This window comes from Hylobates moloch, unplaced genomic scaffold (genome assembly GCF_009828535.3).
Source record: "Hylobates moloch isolate HMO894 unplaced genomic scaffold, HMol_V3 SCAFFOLD_21, whole genome shotgun sequence".
NCBI lineage: Eukaryota > Metazoa > Chordata > Mammalia > Primates > Hylobatidae > Hylobates > Hylobates moloch.
This window is the reverse complement of record NW_026652296.1, coordinates 47,382,727-47,406,832: the sequence shown is the minus strand read 5'-3', so window position 1 is coordinate 47,406,832 and position 24,106 is coordinate 47,382,727. Positions and strand designations below refer to the sequence as shown.

General features: G+C 40.5%; 1 protein-coding gene across 13 annotated transcripts in view; it reads right to left on the bottom strand.

Annotated features, from left to right (window-relative positions):
- Positions 1–24,106, bottom strand: part of SEL1L2 (SEL1L2 adaptor subunit of SYVN1 ubiquitin ligase) — a 178,726-nt gene that overhangs the window by 71,578 nt on the left and 83,042 nt on the right. For 12 of the 13 annotated variants that reach the window (XM_058432734.1, XM_058432735.1, XM_058432742.1 and 9 more), the window contains exons 3-5: positions 23,493–23,661; positions 11,118–11,220; positions 5,931–6,093 (exon numbers count right to left, since the gene is read on the bottom strand). In XM_058432734.1, coding sequence (XP_058288717.1) covers positions 5,931–6,093; positions 11,118–11,220; positions 23,493–23,661 — 435 coding nt within the window. Of the gene's footprint in view, positions 1–5,930; positions 6,094–7,236; positions 7,331–11,117; positions 11,221–23,492; positions 23,662–24,106 lie in introns of those variants that run through there. The other variant, XM_058432745.1, reaches the window with a different exon arrangement.

Genomic DNA, 24,106 nt, shown 5'->3' with positions numbered 1-24,106 from the left:
GTTCACTGCAGCCTCGACCTCCTGGGCTCAAGTGATCCTCCCACCTCAGCCTCCCAAGTAGCTGGGACTACAGGCACATCCTGGCACGTGCCAGCACTCTTGGCTAATACTTATTTATTTATATTTTTTTGTAGAGATAGGGTCTTACTATGTTGCCCAGGGTAGTCTTGAACTCCTGGGCTCAAGTGATCTCCCACCTCAGCCTCCCAAAGTGTTAGGATTACAGGCATGAGCCACCATGCCTAGCTGATCAATTTCTTGGTTCTTTTTTTTTTTTTTTTTTTTTTTTTTTGAGATAGGGTTTTGCTCTGTTGCCCAGGCTGGAGTGTGGTGGTGCGAACACAGCTTACTGCAGCCTTGATCTCCTGGGCTCAAGTGATCCTTCTGCCTTAGCCTCCCGAGTAGCTGGGACCACAGGCATGCACCATCATGCTCGGCTAATTTCTATTTTTTTAATTTTGTAGAGACAGGGTTCTCACCATGTTGCCAAGGCTGGTCTTAAAATCCTGGGCTCAAGCAATCCTCCTGCTTCAGCCTCCCAAAATGTTGGGATTACAGGCGTGAGCCACCATGTCTGGCCATTTTTGACTCTTAAAGCAAATGAGATTTCATCCAACCTTCTTGTTTGGCAAATTAACAAATTTCCTATTGAGGACAGTTCATCAATATTAAGGAAAGAGTGAGTCTTTATAATTCTAATTTCTGCTTCCTGGATGAGAAATGAGAAATAGAAAAATATATAACTTATCTACCTCTAGCCTGGTAAAGCACCATATTTTATAGGACATCTTCTAGGGTATGATTGTTTGAAATTTCCTCAATTTCCACCATTTTCATGAAGACTATTCCGTTAATTAATAGTTCTCATTATTTGAAAGGTACAGAATCTCTGAAAATCAATTTAATGGACTCTGTTTATAACCTTAACTGCTTTTGTTGCTCTTATCAGGATTTCCTTCAGTTTATTTGAATTTTTGCAAGGTAAACCACTCAAGGTGCATGAAAAGAAGTAATTATGCCTCCTTTCCTCCATCCAGCTTCCCTTTGTACATACCCAGAAATTGCATTTCTTCCCTTCTATCTCCTCAATGCCACTTTAATAGGAATTCCTATCTTTTTGTTCTTATTACTGTTAAATAGGGTCCCTACCAGACCTCTGGCACTCCAGGCTCCTCTCACCTATTATATTTCCGTATTTCTTATTGTTCTTCCCTTTCCCCTCAGAGATAGTAGATGTCTTCATTCTCTCTTCTCTCAGTCTCGCTCTCTCTCTCTTTCTCTCTCTTTCTCCAGCTTCTTTATCCACATTTCTGTTGCTATGTTGTCCTCACAGTTCCCAATACTTCCAGCAGCGTGGGCAGGATTTCTGTATCAAGCTGGCACAAACAGCCCAAGAAGAAAGGCGGTCTCACTGGGCCAGCCTCATTAGAGAACTGTGGTCAGAATGGCCTGTGGCCAGTCTGGTCCTAGCAACCAGCCATCAAACTCTTGTTTGTAGCACAGAATCTCTTTAATGAGTTGTTCTTTGCACAAGGAAATACACCAACTGCAAGGGGACTTGCTATTGGAAACAGATTTTCCTATAGTGGTGACAGGGATGATAGTCAAAATATAGAACTGAATTCATCAAAGCACTGGAATTTAATCCAGCTATAGTGCTGGGAGCAGGATCCTGGAGGCTCCCTGCTTATCCAGATGTTAACACTATGCTTGCTAGATCATGGGAAGTTTTGCGGCAGGGGAATTCGAGTGAGGAATAAGGGTTGATGTCAGGGAGGGCATAAGAGAGGGTTGGGCAGAGACTTTTAAATCAATAAATATCATAGTATTTTAGTATTTTAATAAACAGAGGCTGGGTGTGGTGGCTCAGCACTTTGGGAGGCCAAGGAGGGCGGATCACCTGAGGTCAGGAGCTTGAGACCAGCCTGGCCAACATGGTGAAATCCCTTCTCTACTAAAAATACAAAAATTAGCCAGGTGTGGTGGCACAGCCCGTAGGTCTGTTCCAGTTACTCTGGAGGCTGAAAGCAGGTGAATCTCTTGAACTTGGGAGGTGGAGGTTGCAGTGAGCCAAGATCACTGCACTGCACTGCACTCCAGCCTGGGCAACAGAGTGAGACTCCGTCTCAAAAAATCAAACCAAACCAAACCAAAACAAACAACAACAACAACAAACTGGTTCAGCTGAATTTTGCATACCAGGTCAATGTCAGCCTTTTGGGCCATAAGTTTGTCCTCACTCATGTTCTGTCTTCTGGTTCTCCTTGAGACCAAAACACACATATCTAAGTAAATATCCCCATTTTACAGAAGAGGAAATTGAGACCCAGAGAGGACAAGTCACTGGGGCCAGTTGGAGCTCAGATGTAAAGCCAGAACTGACTGATCCCAAAGACAATGCTGTTGGGACTAAAATTGTTACACAACAGTATTCATTAATGTTCTTTAACATTTGCTAAGGACTCTTGTAGATATTTTTTAGTTCTTATGGCAACCTTGTGAAGTAATGTAGGTATTATTATCAATCTCTTTTTACCCTAAGATAATAGATACAGGTTTGGGAAACGCAAGGTTTAGAGAAGTAACTTCTTAAGAGATACTAAAAGAATGAACAAAAGATGGAAGAGCTATTATGTGACAGAATATATGGACTCACATATGGTCAAAATTTCTGATTTGGGAACCTCTTCTCTGCCACCACACCATGCCACCCTGAAGTCTGTAACTACATTTCTTAGAGTACCGTCTCAACAATGCCTGCTTTTCTCTACAAAGATGGCTGTAATAATCTGTGGCCAGTGGTTAGACATTTAGAGTTGTTCCTCCTGGCACTGGGTTGGCACTCAGCCAATTACATTCTTCCACATGATTCTCCTTAAAACCAATGGCAAAAAAAAGAAACAAAAAATGGCAAGCAACTGATGGTCACTTAACTGGGATTCGAGGGTATTTGTGGCCATGTGATAACCACACTACTTAGAGTAACACTAGCTAGAAGTAACTGGCTAGATGTTAACTACATTAGCTAAAGTAACACAAACTAGATGCAATAATCAAGTTAACTAGAGTGAAACTCCAACTTCAGCTCTAAAATCCATGTTTTAGGAACCATTCATGTAAGTTTGGAACTTCTTTTCTGGGAGTCAGATTTCCACCTTGTATCAAATGCTTTATTTATATACAAACAAGTGAAATCTTTGTTATTTCCTTTACCCAATATTCTAGACTGAGTGTAAATGTCACTTCTTCCTTGAAACATTCTTTACCTGCCCTAGGCAGAACTAGCCAGACCCTCTTCTGTGATGAAAGCACTTTATACACACCTTAACTGTGGTCCACCTAAATTGTGCTGCAATTATTTGCATTTCAGGTTGACCTAGGAGGACTCTGTCCTAGTAATCTTTTTCTCCCCATTACTACATTATGTCTAACACATAGTAGCTATCCAAGAAACAATTGTTGACTTATTAACAAATGTATACACACACTAAGAAAATAAAATTCATGTTCACATAGTTTGGAAAGAAATTAGGTGTTGCCATTTTTAGTGGTGGGAGTGAGGGTAACATTTAGTCTTTAGTGATACCATTTTCAGTGGAGGAAACTGTTATCTGTGGTAACATTTGGTCTGTCTTGGAACTTTATATTTTTGATTAAGCAAATACGGGGAATGAAGTTTTAACAGCTCTCATTTTATTATAACATTTACAAATCTGTTTATTGCATTATTTCACATGTAATTTCAAGGAAGAGTTCCTGATGTAAAAGCAGTATTCAGCAACTTAATTTAATTAAAATTATATGGATTTTTAAAATGATGATGTTGGTCTGTATATATTAACATGGAAAGACATCTATGAGACATTGTTAAGTGAATAAAGAGCAAGTTAGGAAGCAGCAACTAAAGTATTAGTTCGTTTTTGTAAAAAAAAGTTCTATGGAGTCTTAGAAAATATTCCAGAATAATAATATTGGAGTAATAATATTATTTATATCCTCCTCCTTGCTTAAATTTTGTATCCTTTGACCAGTATCTCCCTAATCCCCACTCCTCCCACACATCTTTTCTTTAATAATGAAAGATTACAGTGTTCCAGGTATGAAACTAAGTGTCTTCCCACATTACTTTAATCCTAACAATAACTCCATCTATTCATTCATAATTAATTAATTAATTCCTCATTCAACTTAAAATTCTTGTCCCAGGCAGTGTGTTAAATGTTAGAGATATAGCAGTAAACCAGAAGGATGCAGTACCTAATGTTCCATCATTATCTTAACTTTACAGATGAAAATTAGTAAAGTTGCCCCATCCACAAGGGGTCTTCCAGTCCAACTTCTGGTTCAACTAAACATACAGACTCACAGGACACCCATGGGCTATGTCGCCACCAGTGTATGAAGACAGGTACGGCATAGCATCTGGACTTTTTTCTGTGGGAATTTTTTTTTTTTTTTTTTTTTGAGATGGAGTCTTGCTCTGTTGCCCAGGCTGGAGTTCAGTGGCACAGTCTCGGCTCACTGCAACCTTCGCCTCCCAGGTTCAAGCAATTCTCCTCCTCAGCCTCTCAAGCAGCTGGAATTACAGGCATGTGCCATGACGCCCAGCGGATTTTTGTATTTTTAATAGAGATGGGGTTTCACCATGTTGCCCAAGTTGGTCTCGAACTCCTGGCCTCAAGTGATCCGCCCACCTCGACCTCCCAAAGTGCTAGGATTACAGGCATGAGCTACTGAGCCCAGCCCAATTTTTTCTGTGGGAGTTCTTACAGCAGAGTTCATACATTCTTCTAGGAACCATCATCTTTGGTCCTTCAGAAGATGGCTCAGATGCAAGGAGACGAGACCCACATTGGGTGGATGCAGGAGCCACCCTGACGTAAAAGCCTCACTCTCAATGTAATAACTCCATAGGCACAGTATCCAGTGTCCCCATAAGAAGTACTACCCCCATCTGGTAATTTATAGTTCATGATCTTTTCTCCCAATTCAAAGGCAGTTTGCCAGTCAGAGGTCATTTCTATCAGAAGCAAGGTTAACTAAAAATATGGTTAGCATTTTATTCCTATCAGATCACCAGGGAAACAGAACTAGAGAGTGAAACAAAGGTCAAATTTTTCATGCGGAAGAAGGTGAAAGGGTTTTGTTAAGCAGCTTATTCAAAAAACAAATGAAAGAGTGGATTCAAACTTAGGTCTGTCTGACTCCAAGTCTAGCTTCTGAACTTCACTGGATAGTAACAAATGTGATCTCTGTGGGGAAAGCTTTTAGATAACTTTACTTTCTTTTTCATACTTTCTGAATTCTCAGACTTTTTTCATAATCAGAAAAAACGGTTTTCATAGTAAAGACTATAGCAACATGAAAATATGCTTTTGCTACAGCATGAAGTGAGAGTAGCCAGAAGCAAAATGATGTATGCAATTGCATTGTGATTAGGATGATGTAAAAAGAGAAATGCACAAAGAAAGAAGCCAAGCAAAAGTACAAAGCAGTCCTAACAGTAGTTGAATCAAGATGGTTGGCTTGGAAAAAGCTTTTTTCCCCGTTTTCCAGATTTTCTATAAAATGGCTATGTTATTCTTGGAATAAAATGGAATGCATTTATTAAAATAGAAAAGGAATTACATTTAGCTTATAAAACATTTGAAATGTAAAAATCATGCAAACATGTCACCCTAAGATAATAGATATAGTTTCATATTTCTTCATATAGGTGAATACTTTTTATATAAAATTTAGCTGTTGGGGGTTCGGAGGCTTCTGCTGTACTCCTGCCCTGACACCACTGTTTCAGTGCACTATGGTAACCTCCTTAGACTGGGTTCATGCAGCAGAGCTGGAATACTATTGCTCAACTCCTTTCACATGCTGTCTATAGTTATTTCAGGATGGAGCTATTTAAGGTTTCATTTTCCTTCAAAACTCACGTTTTGGGCTTTACATGATCCTTCTTTAGCCAAGGACTCATATAATTGGATAGCTGCTGTTATATTTTGCACGCCAAAATTTCCAAATAGCAAAGCGTCAGCCATTTTCTCCATAGCTTTGAAGTTTCCCATGTCAGCTGCTTTGGCAAAAAGTAGGTAGGCTCTGTTTCAAGAATATGAAGTCAAATTTGATTTTCAAAAATGAAATTTTCTTCTCCTTCTTCAATACTATTCATACTACTTCTCGCTAACAAGCAGGAACCAGTTGTCATACAGTTTAGCTGAAGTTCATTACATCTCTAGATCAGTAGATTGTTTTCATTCCTAAAGCGGTCTAAGGCTATAATTTCAAATATATCTCACAAATAATAATGCTACTAAAAAGGAGAAATATATAAGATACACCATCTTATACACTGAGTAAGCTTATACACTGAGTAAAGTGAAAAATTGAGGAACTTATTCTAAAATAGTGAACTCTCCCATGGCCACCACCATTATGTATGAATATTTGTTTTATAAAATAAATTCTGAAAAATATAAGAATAATCAAAATTGGAATGTAACCTCTAGGAAGTTACTATCAGGAGAATGATGATCCCTTCATATCTTAAAATAATTTGCTAAACAGAATATATTCTTCAACACAGCAAAGTCAGACTCTTTGGAAAAACAATAATGAAACAAAACCTTAATGGCTAGGGCTCTAGAGTCTGACTGCCTGGTTCAAATCCTGGTCCCACCACTTACTAGTTGGAGAACTTCAGCCAAGTTATATAACTTTTCTGTGACCCTCTAATCTATGAAATGGGGATAGCATTATAGCACCCACTTCATAGGGTTGCTGTGAAGATTAAATGAGATAATCCATGGGAAGTGCTTGGCATTGTGCGTGGTATAGAGTAAGCACTCAGTAAATTTAGCTACTATTATTGGGACAGTTGCATTGATTCTAAAGTTTTATAGCATGGTAATTGTTCTCCTATAATTAGGTGGTAAGTGGTGTGAACATTTAGTGATTAAAATGATAGGTGCCACAGGATTACCTTACACTGCACTCTTTGAGTCCCAGTCAGAAGCCACCTGGACCTGGTTGGTATAAGAAGTGATGGAGAGTCTTGCAAGGTCAAAACATGTGTCAGAGACAGGGAGTATTTTAGGGATTTATTTTTACTTTTATAACTTCGTTTTGAAGGTAAAGACCAGAAAGCATTAACTTCTACCTGTGACCTTGACTCAAATACAGGGGAAAAAACCCTACAAAAATCTACCATTGTTTCTGATTTAGGAGGATCAGGAGACTCACCTTTCTGTACAGCCTATCCATGCTGAGGCTAAAATAAGCTGCTCTTGGGCAGAAGCTGGAGCACAGTAGTCCAGGCAAGAAGGACCTCAGACAGAGAAACATCCAGGTAGGCATTAGAGTCCTGGATGTCAAAACACAGGGTGAGTACTCCATTGGAACAAAAAGAGGTAGAAAACTGGAGTTCAGGAGATCAAGAAAGAAATTAACCCAGGTCAAAGCAAGCTGAAATTCTGGAGGCAGGAAGGCAAACAAGGTAGACGGTCTCAAGGTCACTAAAGGCAAATGTCTGGCACCCAGGGAGAGGCAACAGGAAGAAAGCCTGGCATCAGGATACAGACTCCCTTGAGCCTTTCTGTCACGTGGCTTGCTGCTGCAACTCTATAGCCTACTGGGACAGGAGGAGCATCAGCATGGACTGGGGCACAGAAACCTGAGATAGGCTGCAGGGGCCTCTAATAGTACGCCTATTATCTCCAGCATTTTATACTCAGTCTCTGGACTCAGAGGGCAGCAACAGGCTGCAAAACAAATCCTTCTAGGTGTCTTGCATTCCAAGGGCAGTGTGGGCATATGGGTTCCATAGCAGAAAACCCAAGGTACTATAAGGGATACTAGAAGCAGGATCCAGGGCTGGAGAAAGTTGCTGATAGGTAAGATTAAGATGTGGGCTGCAATCCCCAAGAGGAAAAAGGTGGGAGAAGCTGGGCATCAGGGGCAGATCCCAAAAGACAATTTAATTAGTTATCTGGATCATCTCTACAGGGTCTGGCATTGGATGCTTAGGTGGGTGATGGGGGAGGAAGGGCTCAATGCTTCTGCAGGGCACATCAGAAACTTGTGTAGAACAATGGCTTATCTTCAAAACTTCTTTGCTGATGGGGAGTGATTCTTAATGAAGGACCACTCTAGCTGTCAATGAGGCTTCCTGACTCACTCAGACAGATTTGTTCTCTCTGACATGCTTGCTTAAGAGCTGTACTTTAAACAGCACTGACTTGTTCAATGATTTTTCCTACTCATACAAAAGAAGAGGCTGAATCAGTGAATGAATGAATGAATGAATGAATTGGTCCAGGAAGTGGGTGTGGAGGAGCCAAAAGGATAGTTTTAACCTGTCTTACATCTGTCCTGCCAACCCAGGAAGTAGCAAAGCAAAGAGAGGGTAGGATAGAGGAATGAGCAGGAATGAAATTCTTCTCCTTTGGTCAGGAGGGCGTGCAATCATTTTTCTCTCCACCTGCCCTACGCTTAGGCATGGCTGCACAGATGTAACTTGCTTAAGGAGACAGCAGGCCATCCTGATAACACAAGAACTTCACCCAGCTTGCCCACAAACTCCTGAGATCTCTTTCTGTGAGCCCATTAGATTTCAGTTCTCCATTGCTACCAACTCAAAAGGGTCAGTAGGCTGGGCGTGGTGGCTCATGCCTGTAATCCCAGCACTTTGAGAGGCCGAGGAGGGCAGATCACTTCAACTCAGGAGTTCGAGACCAGCCTGACCAACATGGCAAAACCCTGTCTCTACTAAAAATACAAAAATTAGCCGGGCGTGGTGGTGGGTGCCTGTAATCTCAGCTACTTGGGAGGCTGAGGCAGGAGAATCGCTTGAACTGGAGAGGTGGAGGCTGCAGCGAGCTGAAATCGTGCCACTGCACTCCAGCCTAGGCAACAGTGTGAGACTTTGTCTCAAAAAAAGGTGGCGAGGGTGGTCAGGAGACTGAGTTTTGGAGCAAGGATGTGGGCAGGACAGTCTTGGTAAGAATAGAGTGAAACTGAATGACACCCAGGTAGGCATGAGGGTTCCCACACTGATGGATGGTCTGCTATTAGGACTGGGCTTTCTCCCTGTTCTTCAGGCCAAAGAGGAAGGTCCCCTTCAAGGTTAAGTGGATGGTTACCTGAGACCTTCTCAGAGTGATTTGGTCCCATTGGGCCAAACCCAGGGTTTCCCTGGACTTGATGTAACACACCTAGGTGGGCCCCTTATTTGTGTGGGCTCCCATGCTATAGTTTGGGGTTATCTGAAATCTCAAGGACCAGCCCCTGCCTGGCGCTCCACGTCTGTTTCTTCTAGCTAGGCTGGCTGGAGAATTCTGTGTTCTTACTTATTTAGCCAGTGGGCGTGTTAGTGAGATGAGCTCCTATTAGGCTGGACTGTATTTTTGGGATCTGATTTTACCACATCCTCATTATAATAGCCCCTAGGAACATTCAGTGTGAGGCCCAGGTTTTGCTGGGGTTGGTTGAACCACTCCCTCACTTCTTTCTTGTCTCTCAGGAAGTATTACATCATCTTTTTGACTCTCCATTTCCTTCTCTGTAATTTGGGGATAATTATCTATGTCTCACAGTATCACTGTGAGCAATGAATAATTTACACATGTAAAATACCTAAAACAGTAACTAGCACAAAGCAGGTGCTTGATAAATGAAAGTTGTTGATGTTGTCATAACCAGAATCATAGTTGAGTGCTCTTTATCCTCTGTATTTTTATACTTCTCAAAGGTTTGGGTTTTAAGAACTCATGGACTTTGTTGCTGCCCTGTCTGGGGCTAGCTACCATAGCTCTGGGATGCTTTCCTGTGACTGGTGTACCTATTCTGTGTGAAAACAAGAGATGTCTCCTTGTTGGGGGTTCAGAGCCCATACTTTCTTTTTTTTTTTTTTTTTTTTTTTGAGATGGAGTCTGGCTTTGGCTTTGTCACCCAGGGGTTAGAGTGTTATGGCATGGTCTTGGCTCACTGCAACCTCTGCTTCCTGGGTTCAAGAAATTCTCCTCGTTCAACCTCCCGAGTAGTTGGAATTACAGTTGCGTGCCACTACGTCTGACTAATTTTTGTAGAGATGGGGTTTCACCATATTGGCCAGGCCGGTCTCAAACTCCTGACCTCAAGCAATCTGCTAGCCTCGGCCTCCCAAAGAGCTGGGATTACAGGTGTGAGCCACTACGCTTGGCTAGGGCCCACACTTTCTATTTTTGGTTCAAAATACCCTTGCTTTCTTTGCCTCCATACCTTCAACTTACGACTTAGGGGACTCAAGATAAAACTAACACACCTGTATTTCCTGGTTACTAAGTGCCAGGCACTATTGTAAGAGCTCGATTGCATTATCCGGGTCACAGAGAGGTTGAGTAACTTATCCAAGTGCGCACAGCCAGTAAATGAGAGAGCTAGGATTTGATCCCAAGGCTTTAGTTAGAGCCTTGAGGGGTGACCACAAGTTGTGCCCCTCCACTGGAAGTGTGGCGTGGAGGGAGAAGATATTTCTGCCTCCCCTTTAGATGAAGTAGAAAAGTGATAAGAGAAACAGTGAACATGGAACAAGACCATGTGGCCACAGCTTGGTCACCTCCCAGCTATTTGTGCTCACCTCACTTTAACATCTTTGAACCTCTGTTTCCAACTTTTTAAACGGGAAAAATTAAGCTCTTCTTACCTTATAAGACTGTTCTGGGGATAACAGAGAGTCACATACATGAAAGTGCTTTTAAAAATCATAAGATACTGTACAAACACCCAGGCAGAATAAAGCACTTTTAATACAACAACTTGATCTAATTCAAGTAACACATTTTATTTCATTTGAATCATCTAATAAATTAAAGCCAAAACAATATTTCTGCATGAATGCTCAGGTCAGTGTCTTAATTCTCAATTTCACTTAGTATGGGGACTGCAATCTCACATGCAGTTCTCCTGTTTGTTTAGAGTGATAATTTGTGGGATTCTTTAAATACAATTTGATCCTTTTAAAAACAATAGCTTATGGGCAAATAGGCTTACTCATTATCCCAATGAGCTTTTAATGATAAACTACATTTGGGATTTTTCTTAACCTGGAAATTCAACTTGGCTAAGGTCACTGGATAAAAACTTACTCTTCCTTTTGTTTTTGGCTTTTAGACTGCTGGAGAACCTTGATGCCCATCTTAAATAGTTGGTCTCCTTCATCTGTAAAATTTTTCTCTGCTTGCTTTTGTACTATACATGAACAAACAAGAGAAAATAAAAACAATATTACTTCTATATTCTATATTTTAAAAATAATGCGCTAAGATAATTTGTTGGCATATTAGTTAGAGTTTTGTTCTACTTATTTTTTTAATCTCTGCATTCAAGAAAATCTGTTAATACTATTCCTTAGCTGAGGAGCATCGGTAGGTCAGAAGGCAGAAGCTGCCTAAAAACTTGTTCCCTGCTGGTTTTTGTGAAAGGATCTGGAAGGTGAAGTAGAAAGAGAGATGCTCCTGATGGGAGAAGGGATGCTTGCAGTCTAGGGAAGGGATACAAGGTTCTCCAAGCAGAAGGCAGGAGATGCCTGGTATATCAGAGGGGCAGGATCTTAGCCCTGGCTGGCAAAGACTCCCGGCTCTTGGCCCTGGCTGGCAAAGGCTCTCTTGTCTGAGCATAGCACAGTAAATCTCAGAGCCACAGGATTCCAAAAAAACATGAGGACATGGGCAACAGGCATCTCCAAGATGACCAGTGTGCACCTAGGAGAGGAGGAGGGAATTGCTTTATAAATTTTGCTGGCTGGGTGCAGTGACTCCCACCTGTAATCCCAACACTTTGGGAGGCCGAGGTGGGTGGATCATGAAGTCAGGAGTTCAAGACCAGCCAGACCATCCTGGCCAGGATGGTGAAACCCTGTCTCTATTAAAAATACAAAAATTAGCCAGGCGTGGTGGCACGCACCTGTAATCCCAGCTACTCAGGAGGCTGAGGCAGAGAATTACTTGAACCTGGGACGCGGAGGTTGCAGTGAGCCGAGGTTGCACCACTGCACTCCAGCCTAGGTGACAGAGCGAGACTCCATCTCAAAAAAAAAAATTTGTTATTGGCCAGGCATGGTGGCTCACTCCTGTAATCCCAGCACTTTTGGAAGGCCGAGGCAGGCGGATCACTTGAGGTCAGGAGTTTGAGACTAGCCTGGCCAACATGGTGAAACCCTGTCTCTACTAAAAAATATAAAAATTAGCTGGGCAGTGGCGTGCACATGTAGTCCCAGTTACTTGGGAGGCTGAGATGGGAGAATCCCTTGAATTCAGGAGGCAGAGGTTACAGTGAGCTGAGATCAGGCCACTGCACTCCAGCCTGGGTGACAGAGCGAGACTCCGTCTCAAAAAAAAAGAAAAAATAATTTTACCTAAAGCTTTTCCACCTCCTAGGACCCTTTCTAAGACTTGGGGGAAGGCACAGAGACAGAATACTCATGATAACTTGCCTCGTAGGATGAGGGCTCAGAATCAGTTTTGTAGAATTCAAGGAAAATGAAGAAATTAAATTTTACCTGCTACAGTGATATTTTCCAAACGTTTATGTAACACTTTGCAATTTTTAAAAAATCATCACCAGTTTATAGTTGGGGAAAGCTGGTTGTGGGAAGAGTCAGACTTAAAGATATAAAGATCCTTCCACCAATGTGTGCATGTGCACACACACACACTATTTTTCTCTCTCTCACACACACACTGTCACATACACACACTCACACACATACAGCCTTTTACAACATCACAGTGCCTCTTGAAGTCCATTACAACACTTAGTGAAATCTTTGATTAGAAGAACCACGCTTGAAGCCATTTCAAAGGAAAGGCATTTGGGATTTGATGCCTCATTAACAAGACCACAAAGAACAAGTAGCTCTTGTTTTTTATCTTTCTGACAAGCAATCAGAGTTGCTCAGTTTCCTTTTTAAATTAAATTTAAAAAATTAAAAATTTAAAAACTAAAAGATTTCTTAACTGAAAAGCCTATTTAAAATTATTTTGAATACTTCACACTATCCAACCAACTTAGTAATACCAGGTACTTTCAGGATCTAATTTCTGCTCTGAGTTATCTGTTATCTATACTTCTAAGTAAAGGGGGGAAAATAATGGAGAAAACCTAATAATCTGTGTGTGGAATAATAATAGCTCCTATGAAAATGCTTTTAGAGAGTGAAAATAAATTTTGAAAGATTGGCTCTGTATACATATACATATGAGAAATGATTTACCACCACAAATTTCTACCTATGGCTTTTACTTTTATTTATAATTCTTTTTTGGCTTTCCAAATGTATTGGAATTCAATTATTCTTTTTCTTCACTCTGTTGCCCCGGTTGGAGTGCAGTGGTGCAATCTTGGCTCACTGAAACCTCCACCTCCTGGGTTCAAGTGATTCTCATGCCTCAGCCTCCGAGTAGCTGGGACTACAGGCGCATGCCACCATGCCCAGCTAGTTTCTGTCTTTTTGGTAGAGATGTGGTTTCACCATGTTGGCCAGGCTGGCCTCGAGCTCCTGACCTCAAGTGATCCCCCCACCTTGGCTTCCCGAAATGCTGGGATAACAGGCATGAGTCACCACACTCAGCCTCTCTTATTAAAATACTAAAATACTATGATATTGATTGATCAAATTTTCTTTACTATAAGAGGGTCCAGGGCCGGGCGCAGAAACAGTCAAAATAAAAAGGGATATGACTCACCTAATGGGAAAAATGATTTACAGGAAACACTTTCAATAATGTGAGGTAAATAAAGTATTACTTTCAATAAACAACCCATTGCTTAGAATACTTGTAACAACTTGCAATAAATTTATTTTAAAGCAAAAAAATGTATTTATGGATCCGTTTTTCAAATTTTTCATCCATTGATGTTAACTCGTGTTCTCTATCTCATGATTCTGCATGTTTGTAGCTTTGAGAAGCAGTATGAGCACAGACTCGAATCAGACTGCCTAGATTTGGAACGTCATTTACTAGGTACCAACTATATAGCCTTGGGAAGATTATTTAACCTCTCAGTGCCTACATCACTTCATTGTAAAATGGGAATTATAATAGCCCCTTCTTCTCAAAGGCAGTGAGAAAATTAAGTACAAGAACTGAAACCTGCCTAGTATCTAAGTGCTTTATAAGTTTCAGCTCTTATTTAAGTACAAGAACTGAAACCTGCCTAGTATCTAAGTGCTTTATAAGTTTCAGCTCTTATTCCAACATAATCGATACTGCTTTTGATTCTTCACTTGTTTCATGAACCATATTTCTTTCTGCTAAATTAAAGGTTTCTGAAAATGAATTAAGTCCTTGTAACAAATATACAGTAATGCATAATCATATAATTAATAAATAATAACACAATCCCTGTTATTTCAAATTTTGCTGAGCAGATATTTGAAAAGAGATTTTCTTTCTACTTTTAATGCAATGTGTTTACCATTTCTCACAATATGACTGGAGTTATTTATGTTTGACAATGATCTGGAGATTGCAAGTAAACTTGATTATTGTAAATATATTTGCTCTTATTCAAGCATATTTGAGTCGATTGCATCTTTATTTGACTAAACTCTTTGCTGAGTCATTCTTTCTTGGATGAAATGTTATTTTTAGTAATGGATCATTCTTCCTCCACATCTAGGATTGTATCTTCCTGACACACATAAGGGCAAATGTGAAAAACTCTTCTGATGCATTATTCACAAAATCTGAAGCTGAAGCTGGTTTATATTAAGTACAATTGAAATCAGATTTTAAAAAAAGGATGCAGTGTCTGTGTAAGCTAGATTTTCTGCAGAGGAAAAGATTTTCCCATTTTTATCTCTTTGTATCATTTTAATGATGAAAGCACCTGATTTTTAGTCAGACTATGATATTCACCTCACTCACTTGTTAATTTTTTTTAGCTCTATATGATCCTTTATGTGGTTTGTGATGTAAATATAACTTGAGGTTATATTTACCTCCAATACTGGAATGTACTATCTCTTTCCTTTTATTTTTCTAGATAGTATTGATTGATTTGTTTTTAAATTTACATATTAAGGTTTTAGATTTTGTGGTAAAACATACCCAGGATTGAGAAATGCAGCACAGGGCATAGGAAGGAACCAAGCAAGTGTAGGGTTTCAGGAGAGGTTTAGAGCTTTACAGGGTGGATGGCACTAGAGGGTTACTCCCTTCCCACAGGTAACAGGGCTGGGCTGTTACATCCCCGCGTCTGTTAGCCAATGGCTACAGGTCACCACCAAGATATCATATTTAATCAGCAGCACTTTTATTTCTTAGTGGCCATAAAACAATGGTGTATCTTATAACTTTTGACATCTTAAATTTGACACAAACATGGTATATGAATTTGAAACAACACATTTATCTCTAATTACTGTTTTGGTGGCATTCCACAATTTTTATGTAGCATTTTCATTATCAATGATATTTATTTTCAAATTTCCATTCTAACTTATTCAAACAATGTTTAGAAGTGTTTATGACACTTTCCAGACATAAAAGGATTTTAAAAAATTGTCTACTTATGGCTTGTAATTTTATTGCATTGGGATCAGGGAGCCCAGCAGAATCACAAAACAAGTTGAAACTTGTTTTGTGGCCTTGTGTGTGGCCAATTTTTATAGTCTCCATTTTTTTACTTAAAAAGATTAAATATTCTTGGCCGAGTGCAGTAGCTCACACCTGTAATCCCAGCACTTTGGGAGGCCCAGGTGGGTGAATCACTTGAACCAGCCTGCGCAACATGGTGAAACCCCATCTCTACTAATAATACAAAAATTAGCCCAGCATAGTGGCACGTGCCTGTAGTCCCAGCTACTTGGGAGGCTGAGGCACAAGAATTGCTTGAACCCGGCAGGCGGTGTTTGCAGTGGGCTGAGATCGTGCCACTGCACTCCAGCCTTGGCGACAGAGACTATTCCCCAAAAACACAAAACCAAACAAACAAACAAAGATATTATATATTCTTTAATGATTGAATTAAATTCCATATATTATTAAATTGAGCTTTATACGTTCCAATCTTTCTGATTTTTAGTAATTTTTTGTTTGCTGAATCTACCAGTTTCTAAGAGATGTTAAAAAATCTTCAACAATTGTGGATTTGTTCATTTCCTATTGCAAGACTGTTAATTTTTCATTTTTATATTTTGAGGTTATGTTGATGGATATATGCTTAGAATTATCACAACTTCCTTGTGATTGTTCCTTTGAACATTATGTGGTGATTCTCTTTTTCTCCCTATTATTGACTTTACTTTGAAGTCTATTTTGTCTGAAGTTCATATGAGCTTTCTTTTGATAGTGTTGCCTGGGATATCATTTCTATCCAGTTTACCTCAGTTTTTGTGCATCATGTTTTAAGTATGTTTCTTACAAACAGCAGATAGTCGAGTATGGTATTTTTCTTTCAACCTAAGAGTATCTGTTCTTCAACTTGGTTTTTTTTTGTTTTTCTTTTTTTTCTGGGCTGCCTTCAGGACAATTTCTTCTGATTTTTCTGGTAATTTGTTGATGTTCTCTTCTACTATGTCTGATCTTAAGCCATCCTTTGATTTTTAATTTGAATGAATACACATTTTCTTTTTCTTTTATTTTTTTTTTTAGAGACAGAGTCTCACTCTGTTGCCTAGGGCAGAGTGCAGTGGTGTGACCATAGCCCACTGTAATCTCAAACTCCTGGGCTCAAGAGATCCTCCCACCTCAGCCTTCCAAGTAGCTGGGACTACTGGTATGTGCCACCATGCCTGGCTAATTTCTTTTTTTTCATAGAGACAGACTGTCACTATATTGCCCAGGTTGTTCTCTAATCCTTGGACTTAAGTGATCCTCCCACCTTGGCCTCCCAAACTGCTAGGGTTACAGGCATTTCATTTTTCTTAACTCTAGTTGGTTCTTTTACATGGCTGCTTATTCCTTTGTCAGGATGCCTTGTTTTTCTGCTTTCTTAACCATTTTAAAATATATTTTTTCTGTAGACTTTTGCAGGTTGTTCTATTCTATCAAGTCTTGAGGTGCTGGCCGGGCACGGTGGCTCACACCTATAATCCTAGCACTTTTGGAGGCTGAGGTGGGTAGATTACCTGAGGTCAGGAGTTTGAGACCAGCCTGGCCAACATGGTGAGATCCTGTCTCTACTAAAAATATAAAAATTAGCCGGGCATAATGGTGTGCACCTGTAATCCCAGCTACTAGGGAGGCTGAGGTAGGACAATTGCTTGAACCTGGGAGATGGAGGATGTAGTGAGCCGAGATTGCACCACTGCACTCCAGCCTGGGCAACAGAGTGAGACTCTGTCCCAAAACAAACAAAAAAATACTTGAGGTGCTGTACCTTTTATTGTGTGTGTGCAGTCAGTGTGCATGCACGTTGACTCGCTGAGTGGATTTTTTTTCACTTGTGTATTTTCTAAAATTTTCTTGTGAGTCTAGTAAGTCTTCTTTTGTGGGAATTGTGAGATTGTTTCTCCAGAGTGAGTTTGTGTTGCTTCTGTCAGGTTTCCAGAGTCATTATTATTTTATTGACTGAAGAAAAATTTTATATTGGTTTAGAAGTTTTCACCCAAAAAATCAGGTGGCATAAATTCAAATCCAAATCTGTATGAGGCTCAGGGCTGTGGTGAAGGTTTTACCAGGGAGAGGTTTTTCCCTGTGAGAGCTTCAATAGAGAACAAGTTTCCTTGATACTTGCCTACGATGGCGGGTGGTGATTGGTTGGTGGATTGGTTTTCCCTAATCTTCTCTTTTGCTGTCTGAACAGCTCTATGAGACTCCTAGCTTTATTCATAGCTCTTCTTTCTGATTCCCTTCTCGAAAGTCCTAATGTCTTTTTTCCTTCCCCAGCCTGAAACTTAAAATATAAGGCTCAGCCTTTACCAGCTCTGACTACAACTCGCCAAAACATCGACTACATACTTACTTTTCATTATTTCCAACATTTGAGGATTTCAGCTCCTTGTGAGCCCAGTTCTGCCTTTAAAAACATTTAAAGTTATGACATACTTTAGGCATCATTTTTAGATATTTGTAGCAAGAGGATTTTCCTATTGGATTAACCCACCATTTTGCTAGAATGAGAGATCTTTAGTAGTTTTCTTTTAAAATCAATTCACATACATAAAACTGTGAACTGATTTAAAGAAAAACTTTTAGTAAATACTAGGAAAGGTATGAAATGGTGAGCAGGTTGGGCTCCTTGCAGACCCTAGGAGTCACGGTTTTTGTTAAGAAGTGACCTTCAGGGCTGGGCATGGTGGCTCACGCCTGTAATCCCAGCACTTTGGGAGGCCGAGGCAGGCGAATCACGAGGTCAGGAGATTGAGACCATCCTGGCTAACATGGTGAAACCCCGTCTCTACTAAAAATACAAAAATTAGCCAGGCGTGGTGGCGGGCACCTGTGGTCCCAGCTACTCAGGAGGCTGAGGCAGGAGAATGGCGTCAACCCGGGAGGCGGAGCTTGCAGTGAGTGAAGATCATGCCACTGCACTCCAGCCTGGGCAACAGAGCGAGATTCCATCTCAAAAAAAAAAATTAAAAAAAATTAAAAAAAATAAAAAGTAAAAAAAAAGTGACCTTCAGAACCACATCTAAAGAAGAAGGTGGACTGGGCAGAGGGAGAAACTACGATGCGGTCTCACTTGGCTGCAAGAGAAACACCTGGCTGTCCCTACAGGTGGAGCTCTGTGGAGCTAAAATGGCCTGTTAGAGTTGTCTCAGGTTAGGGTTAGATGATTCTGCCTTCATACTCCTGTATCAACTGGCCATTGGAAGTGAGGTGCCCCAGGAAGGAGGCATGACATTGGCTATGCAGCTCTCTGTACCTGAAAACAGTCCCTTCAGAGACTGACTGCCAAAGGCTGTCTACAGACTGTACTCCAGCAATTGGGCAACTAGTTCCTCGTTGAAGGGGGTCCCAACAGCACTTCACAGTGTCCATTCCAAATATACCGAAAAATAATCAATAAAATGGAATGCGAATGTTAAATATAGCCTAGCTGGTCATAGGCCCCAGAAGCAGCAAAAAGGAATGCCAAGACTGACTCAAGACAAGGTTCCAAGATACCTCCCTTCAACCAAGAGCACAGTGGTGTTTGGGTATGATCATCAAAATTAATGATGATTAATTCTAAGGGCTGCCAGGAAGGACATGGTCTGTAGTGTCCCAGTGGCCTGCAGGAATAGGCTCCACTGTTCCTACTGCATGATTGGTTATTGATTTGTCTTGCTAACAATTTAATACAAATAATTATTCTTTTAGACTTCATTCTGACTTATATGGAAGAATTAGTTGTTGAAGTTATGGTGTTAAAATACCCTGAGGAAAAGTGAACATGCCATTTTAAAAAAGGTAATGGATGGGAAAGCATCGTGTTCAACTATAAAATACTATCCAAATGTACTCTAAAAACATTAAGCCTTATTATTTTTAGGTAGCACTATATTGTAATATAGCATACAGAGAATGCTAAATTTGGAGTTAGAAGATCTAGTTTACATCCCGGCTCTCTACAAAAAGAATTCAACTCAATGTAATTCAGCAAATATTTCTTCATTCCAACTATGCGACAGATAACAGTTCCAGGCACAAATCTTGCCTTTAAGCTATGGGGGTATAAATGCTATTTGTTATATGTGAGAAATTCTGGGTAAAGAGACAAGTGGCAAAATTCCAAAAATGGCTAAATAGTTTTCTCTGTTTTTAAAATGTAGAGAAATTTATTTATATTCTGGAACTATAACTTGATGTTTTACTTTCTTAACTCCTAATTAAATAGGTACTGTTTCCGAGCTGTGTTGCATGGACCCACAGTGAGACTTAATATCTCTTTGAGTTGTCCCAAAAGGATATTTACTCTTACAAAATGTTCATGAGGAATACAAATTTTATCTAAGATTTCGTAGAGCAGAAAGATAAGATGAGTTATCCCAGGAACAAAAACAATTTTTAATGGTCACCTTAGACATTGCTGATTTAAAAATATCAGTTGGAATCCCCCAACTTTGAAGTTTCACTAACTTTTCAGTTTAGCGCAGCCAATCACCATCTTTCTTGCTCCTCATATCTGCTGTTTTCATAGTTCTTCTCCTGTTCTGTTCTTCTCACCCTTTCAAAAACAAAATGTCAATGTTCCTCTCCCTAGTTCTGCAGGGCAATGTCTTTCCATCCTTGAAGACTTGGCATCAGCTGACACCAGGCTTCTGTGTTGCAGGGAGGTGGGAGAGCAGGAGGGGGTGTTTACCAGCCACGAATGCTTGTTAAGACATGACCCCAGGCCCTCGGCACACTGCCATACAAAGGCAGTGCACATTGTATAAGACATTCTAGTAAATAGAATTTTTCACCCGCATCACGTGGAGATTTTTATCTTATCTATATTTGGTCAGATATTCCTGACCAAATAATTACATTTACCCACCCACCAATAAGATACCCAGTCACCAATAAAATTCTAAAGATTTATGGTGTATTATTGTGGGCCCTAGGCGCTAAATTTGGCCCATCTTGCTAACTTCTCTAATGAGAACATGGGTAAAAGATCAGAAGTGATAAGCTTGTCAAAATTTTGAATGACAGAAAGCTAGGAGAGAATAGCTAATGAATTCGTTAATGCAATCAATAGGTTGGAATAATGGTCCAAAATGAAGTTTAATCCTTATAAATGTAAACTGCCTGTTAATGTAAGATATGCACAGTGAAGTTTAATACACATAAATGTAAAATGTTACACTTAAATTCAAAAATGTAGACAAACACATAAGGATTAGGAGACACCTGGCTGTGTTGGTCAATTTCATGTGTCAGTTTGGCTTGGCTATCATCCTCAGTTATTCAAACAGGAATCTAGTTGTTGCCGTGATGCTGTTTTGTAGCTATGATTAAAACCCGTCAAAAGGAGATTATTCTAGATAATCTGGGTTGGCCTGATTCCATCAGTTGCAAAGCTTTAAGAATGGAACTGAGGCTTCTCTGAGGAAGAAAAAAATTCCGCCTGTGGATAGCAGCTTCAGCTGATGCCCAAGAGCTCCAGCCTGTTCTCCCTGATAGCCTGCTCTTTAGATAAGGGACTTGCCCCACCAGCCCCACAATCGCATAAGCCACTCACTTGCAATAAATTCCTTAGTATAGACATCTCCTACTGTTTTTTTTTTTTTTTTTTTCTGGTTGAACCCTGACTGCTACACTGACTTAGTACTTTTAGGTGAGGACCTCTAATGTTCCTTTTTACTCTTAAGATTCTGAAACTTCACTTTTACCCACTATGCTTCGACTGTGTGCCACTAAAAGCTCTTTATCCTTTTAGTTCATGCCATCTAATCTCCCGTCTGGAAAGCCAGGTGTGTTGGATATCCTCTAATTGCCTTGCCTTTTTTTTTTTGAGACAGAGTCTTGCTCTGTCACCCAGGCTGGAGTGCAGTGGCGCGATCTCAGCTCACTGCAAGCTCCGCCTCCCGGGTTCACGTCATTCTCCTGTCACAGCCTCCCGAGTAGCTTGGACTACAGGCGCCTGCCACCAGGCCCGGCTAATTTTTTGTATTTTTAGTAGAGACGGGGTTTCACCGTGGCAGCCAGGATGGTCTCGATCTCCTGACCTCGTGATCCGCCTACCTTGGCCTCCCAAAGTGCTGGGATTATAGGAGTAAGCCACCGTGCCCGGCCTTTTTTTTTGAGATGGGGTCTCCCTCTGTCGCCCAGGCTGGAGTGCAGTGGCGCAATCTCAGCTCACTGCAGCCTTCGCCTCCTGGCCTTAAGTGAACTTCCTGCCTCAGCCTCCCAAGTAGCTGGGATTACAGGCACATGCCACCACGCCCAGTTATTTTTTGTATTTATGGTAGAGACAAGGTTTCACCATGTTAGCCAGGCTGGTCTCAAACTCCTGAGCTTAGGCAATCCGCTCACCTCAGCTTCCTGAAGTGCTTGGATGACAGGCATAGGCAATGGCCACCGGCCTTCTGATTGCCATTCTAGATCCCACTCCATCCTGCCCTGTGCCTTGGGACCCTAACTCATAAGGACCACACCACATCAATGGACTCTCTTTCCTTCCTGCTTCTGAAGAGATTTGCTCGAAGAGCATCACTAGCAGGAGGTATGAAGGGTAAGCAGGAAGTGAGGTGGGGCTGTTTCTTCCCTGCCTCCTCAATCTGAGTCTCTGCAGGCTGGCTTTGTCCTTGACTTGAGACCATAGTTCTGTCACAGAGCCTTCTCCACATACCTCTAGTAGCCACTACTGCCCTGTGGCACTTCAGGGCCAAGGGGTGGCAATGCCAGTCCTGCTACTGGCCCCAGGGGGAACTTTGTGGTTTCCCTATAACCTGTCTATGCCTTTAGAAATAAATAGTCTCTTTATTAAACTCTTCTCAGATGACTCAATTTAAATGTGCCGTTTGTTTCCTGCCAAATCCCTAACTTCAGTTAGCTAAGCATGTCAACATTTCGATGTCATATCTAGAGCCAATTCTTCAAATGGGCAGTGAACCACTCTTTTGGAGCTAAATGTGAGGAAAAAATACGCTTAAAATATTAAGATTTAAAAACTTGAAAATCCTTGTCAAAGCCAGACTCTCCAAAAAAACAGATACTAACATCAATGAGTTCATCCAGCCCCAAAACTATTCTCTTTCTTCTCCATAACCCATGGTTCATAACCCACGGTTCTCAATTTCTATCTATTGCTCTTATTAGCAGTGATCACTTTTCTGTATTTACTTGTGTCAGAAGAACACATTTTGTGATTATCAACCTTCCTTATTATCATCAGTACAAATTCTGAATCTAAAATAGTGGGTAACAGCCCGGGCAACATAGCAAGCCCTCATCTCTACCAAAAATTTAAGAAATTAGTTGGGCCTACTGGCGCACACCTGTAGTCCCAGCTACTCAGGAGGCTGAGACAGGAGTATCTTTTTTTTTTTTTTTTGACAGAGTCTTGCTGTGTCGCCCAGGCTGGAGTGCAGTGGCGCAATCTCGGCTCACTGCAAGCTCCGCCTCCCAGGTTCATGCCATCCTCCTGCCTCAGCCTCCCGAGTAGCTGGGACTACAGGCGCCCGCCACTGTGCCTGGTTAATTTTTGTATTTTTAGTAGAGACGGGGTTTCACTGTGGTAGCCAGAATGGTCTCAATCTTCTGACCTCGTGATCTGCGCGCCCCAGCCTCCCAAAGTGCTGGGATTACAGGCATGAGCCACCGCGCCTGGCCTGACAGGAGTATCTTTTGAGCCCAGGGTGTGGAGGTTGTAGCGAGCCAAGATCATGCAGCTGCACTCCAGCCTGGATAACAGAGTGAGACCCTGTCTCAAAAAAATAAAATAAATTAAAATAAAACAAAGGTAGAAGCCTGCAGAATTTAATGCTTTTGTGTGTGTAAATATTTATGACTATATCCTAAGACTTCTCAGAAAGTAGCTCTAAAATTTGATTTTATATTGCATGTAGTCATTTTAAATTTCATGTGAAAAGATATTCTACTTACAATGATTCTTATTTCTCTTCAAGGTATCTTTATTTTGAATTCCTTTTATTCTTATTTTACGTTGATGCTTCTTTTTTTCCAGGAGATTTTCTCTTTTATTGATTACATTACTTGATGTTCTTTGTTCCAATATGTGTGATAAATATTGTTTGATTTCGTTCACTGATACCTACAAAGAAAAAGACTGTTGCTCATTTTGTTCATGTGTGAGTTTTTTCAAATGAAACAGGAAAGTGAAAAATTCATATATTCATGGCAAAAATACAAGCTTAATGCAATTACTCTAATTCTTGCTTTTTTTCAAATCAAAATGACAGATGGCTTACTTCACTTTAGAAATCCATACGTTTTATGAATAAAAACCTTTTAAATCTATTATATTGTCATCTGAACTGCAGAGCCAAGCATTAAAAGTTAAATGTTATAAATAAAATAGTAGGAGAATTTAACCAATTTACCTTCCACTGGTAAGCTGTCATGGTAATGTCAATTGTGTTAGCTAAAAAAATGAAGATGTTGATATTGACTTACACATTACAACAAATTTATAATGGGTGGAAAGTACAGAAAATCTTCTGACTGGCTTTAAAATAACAATATTTCCTGAAATATTA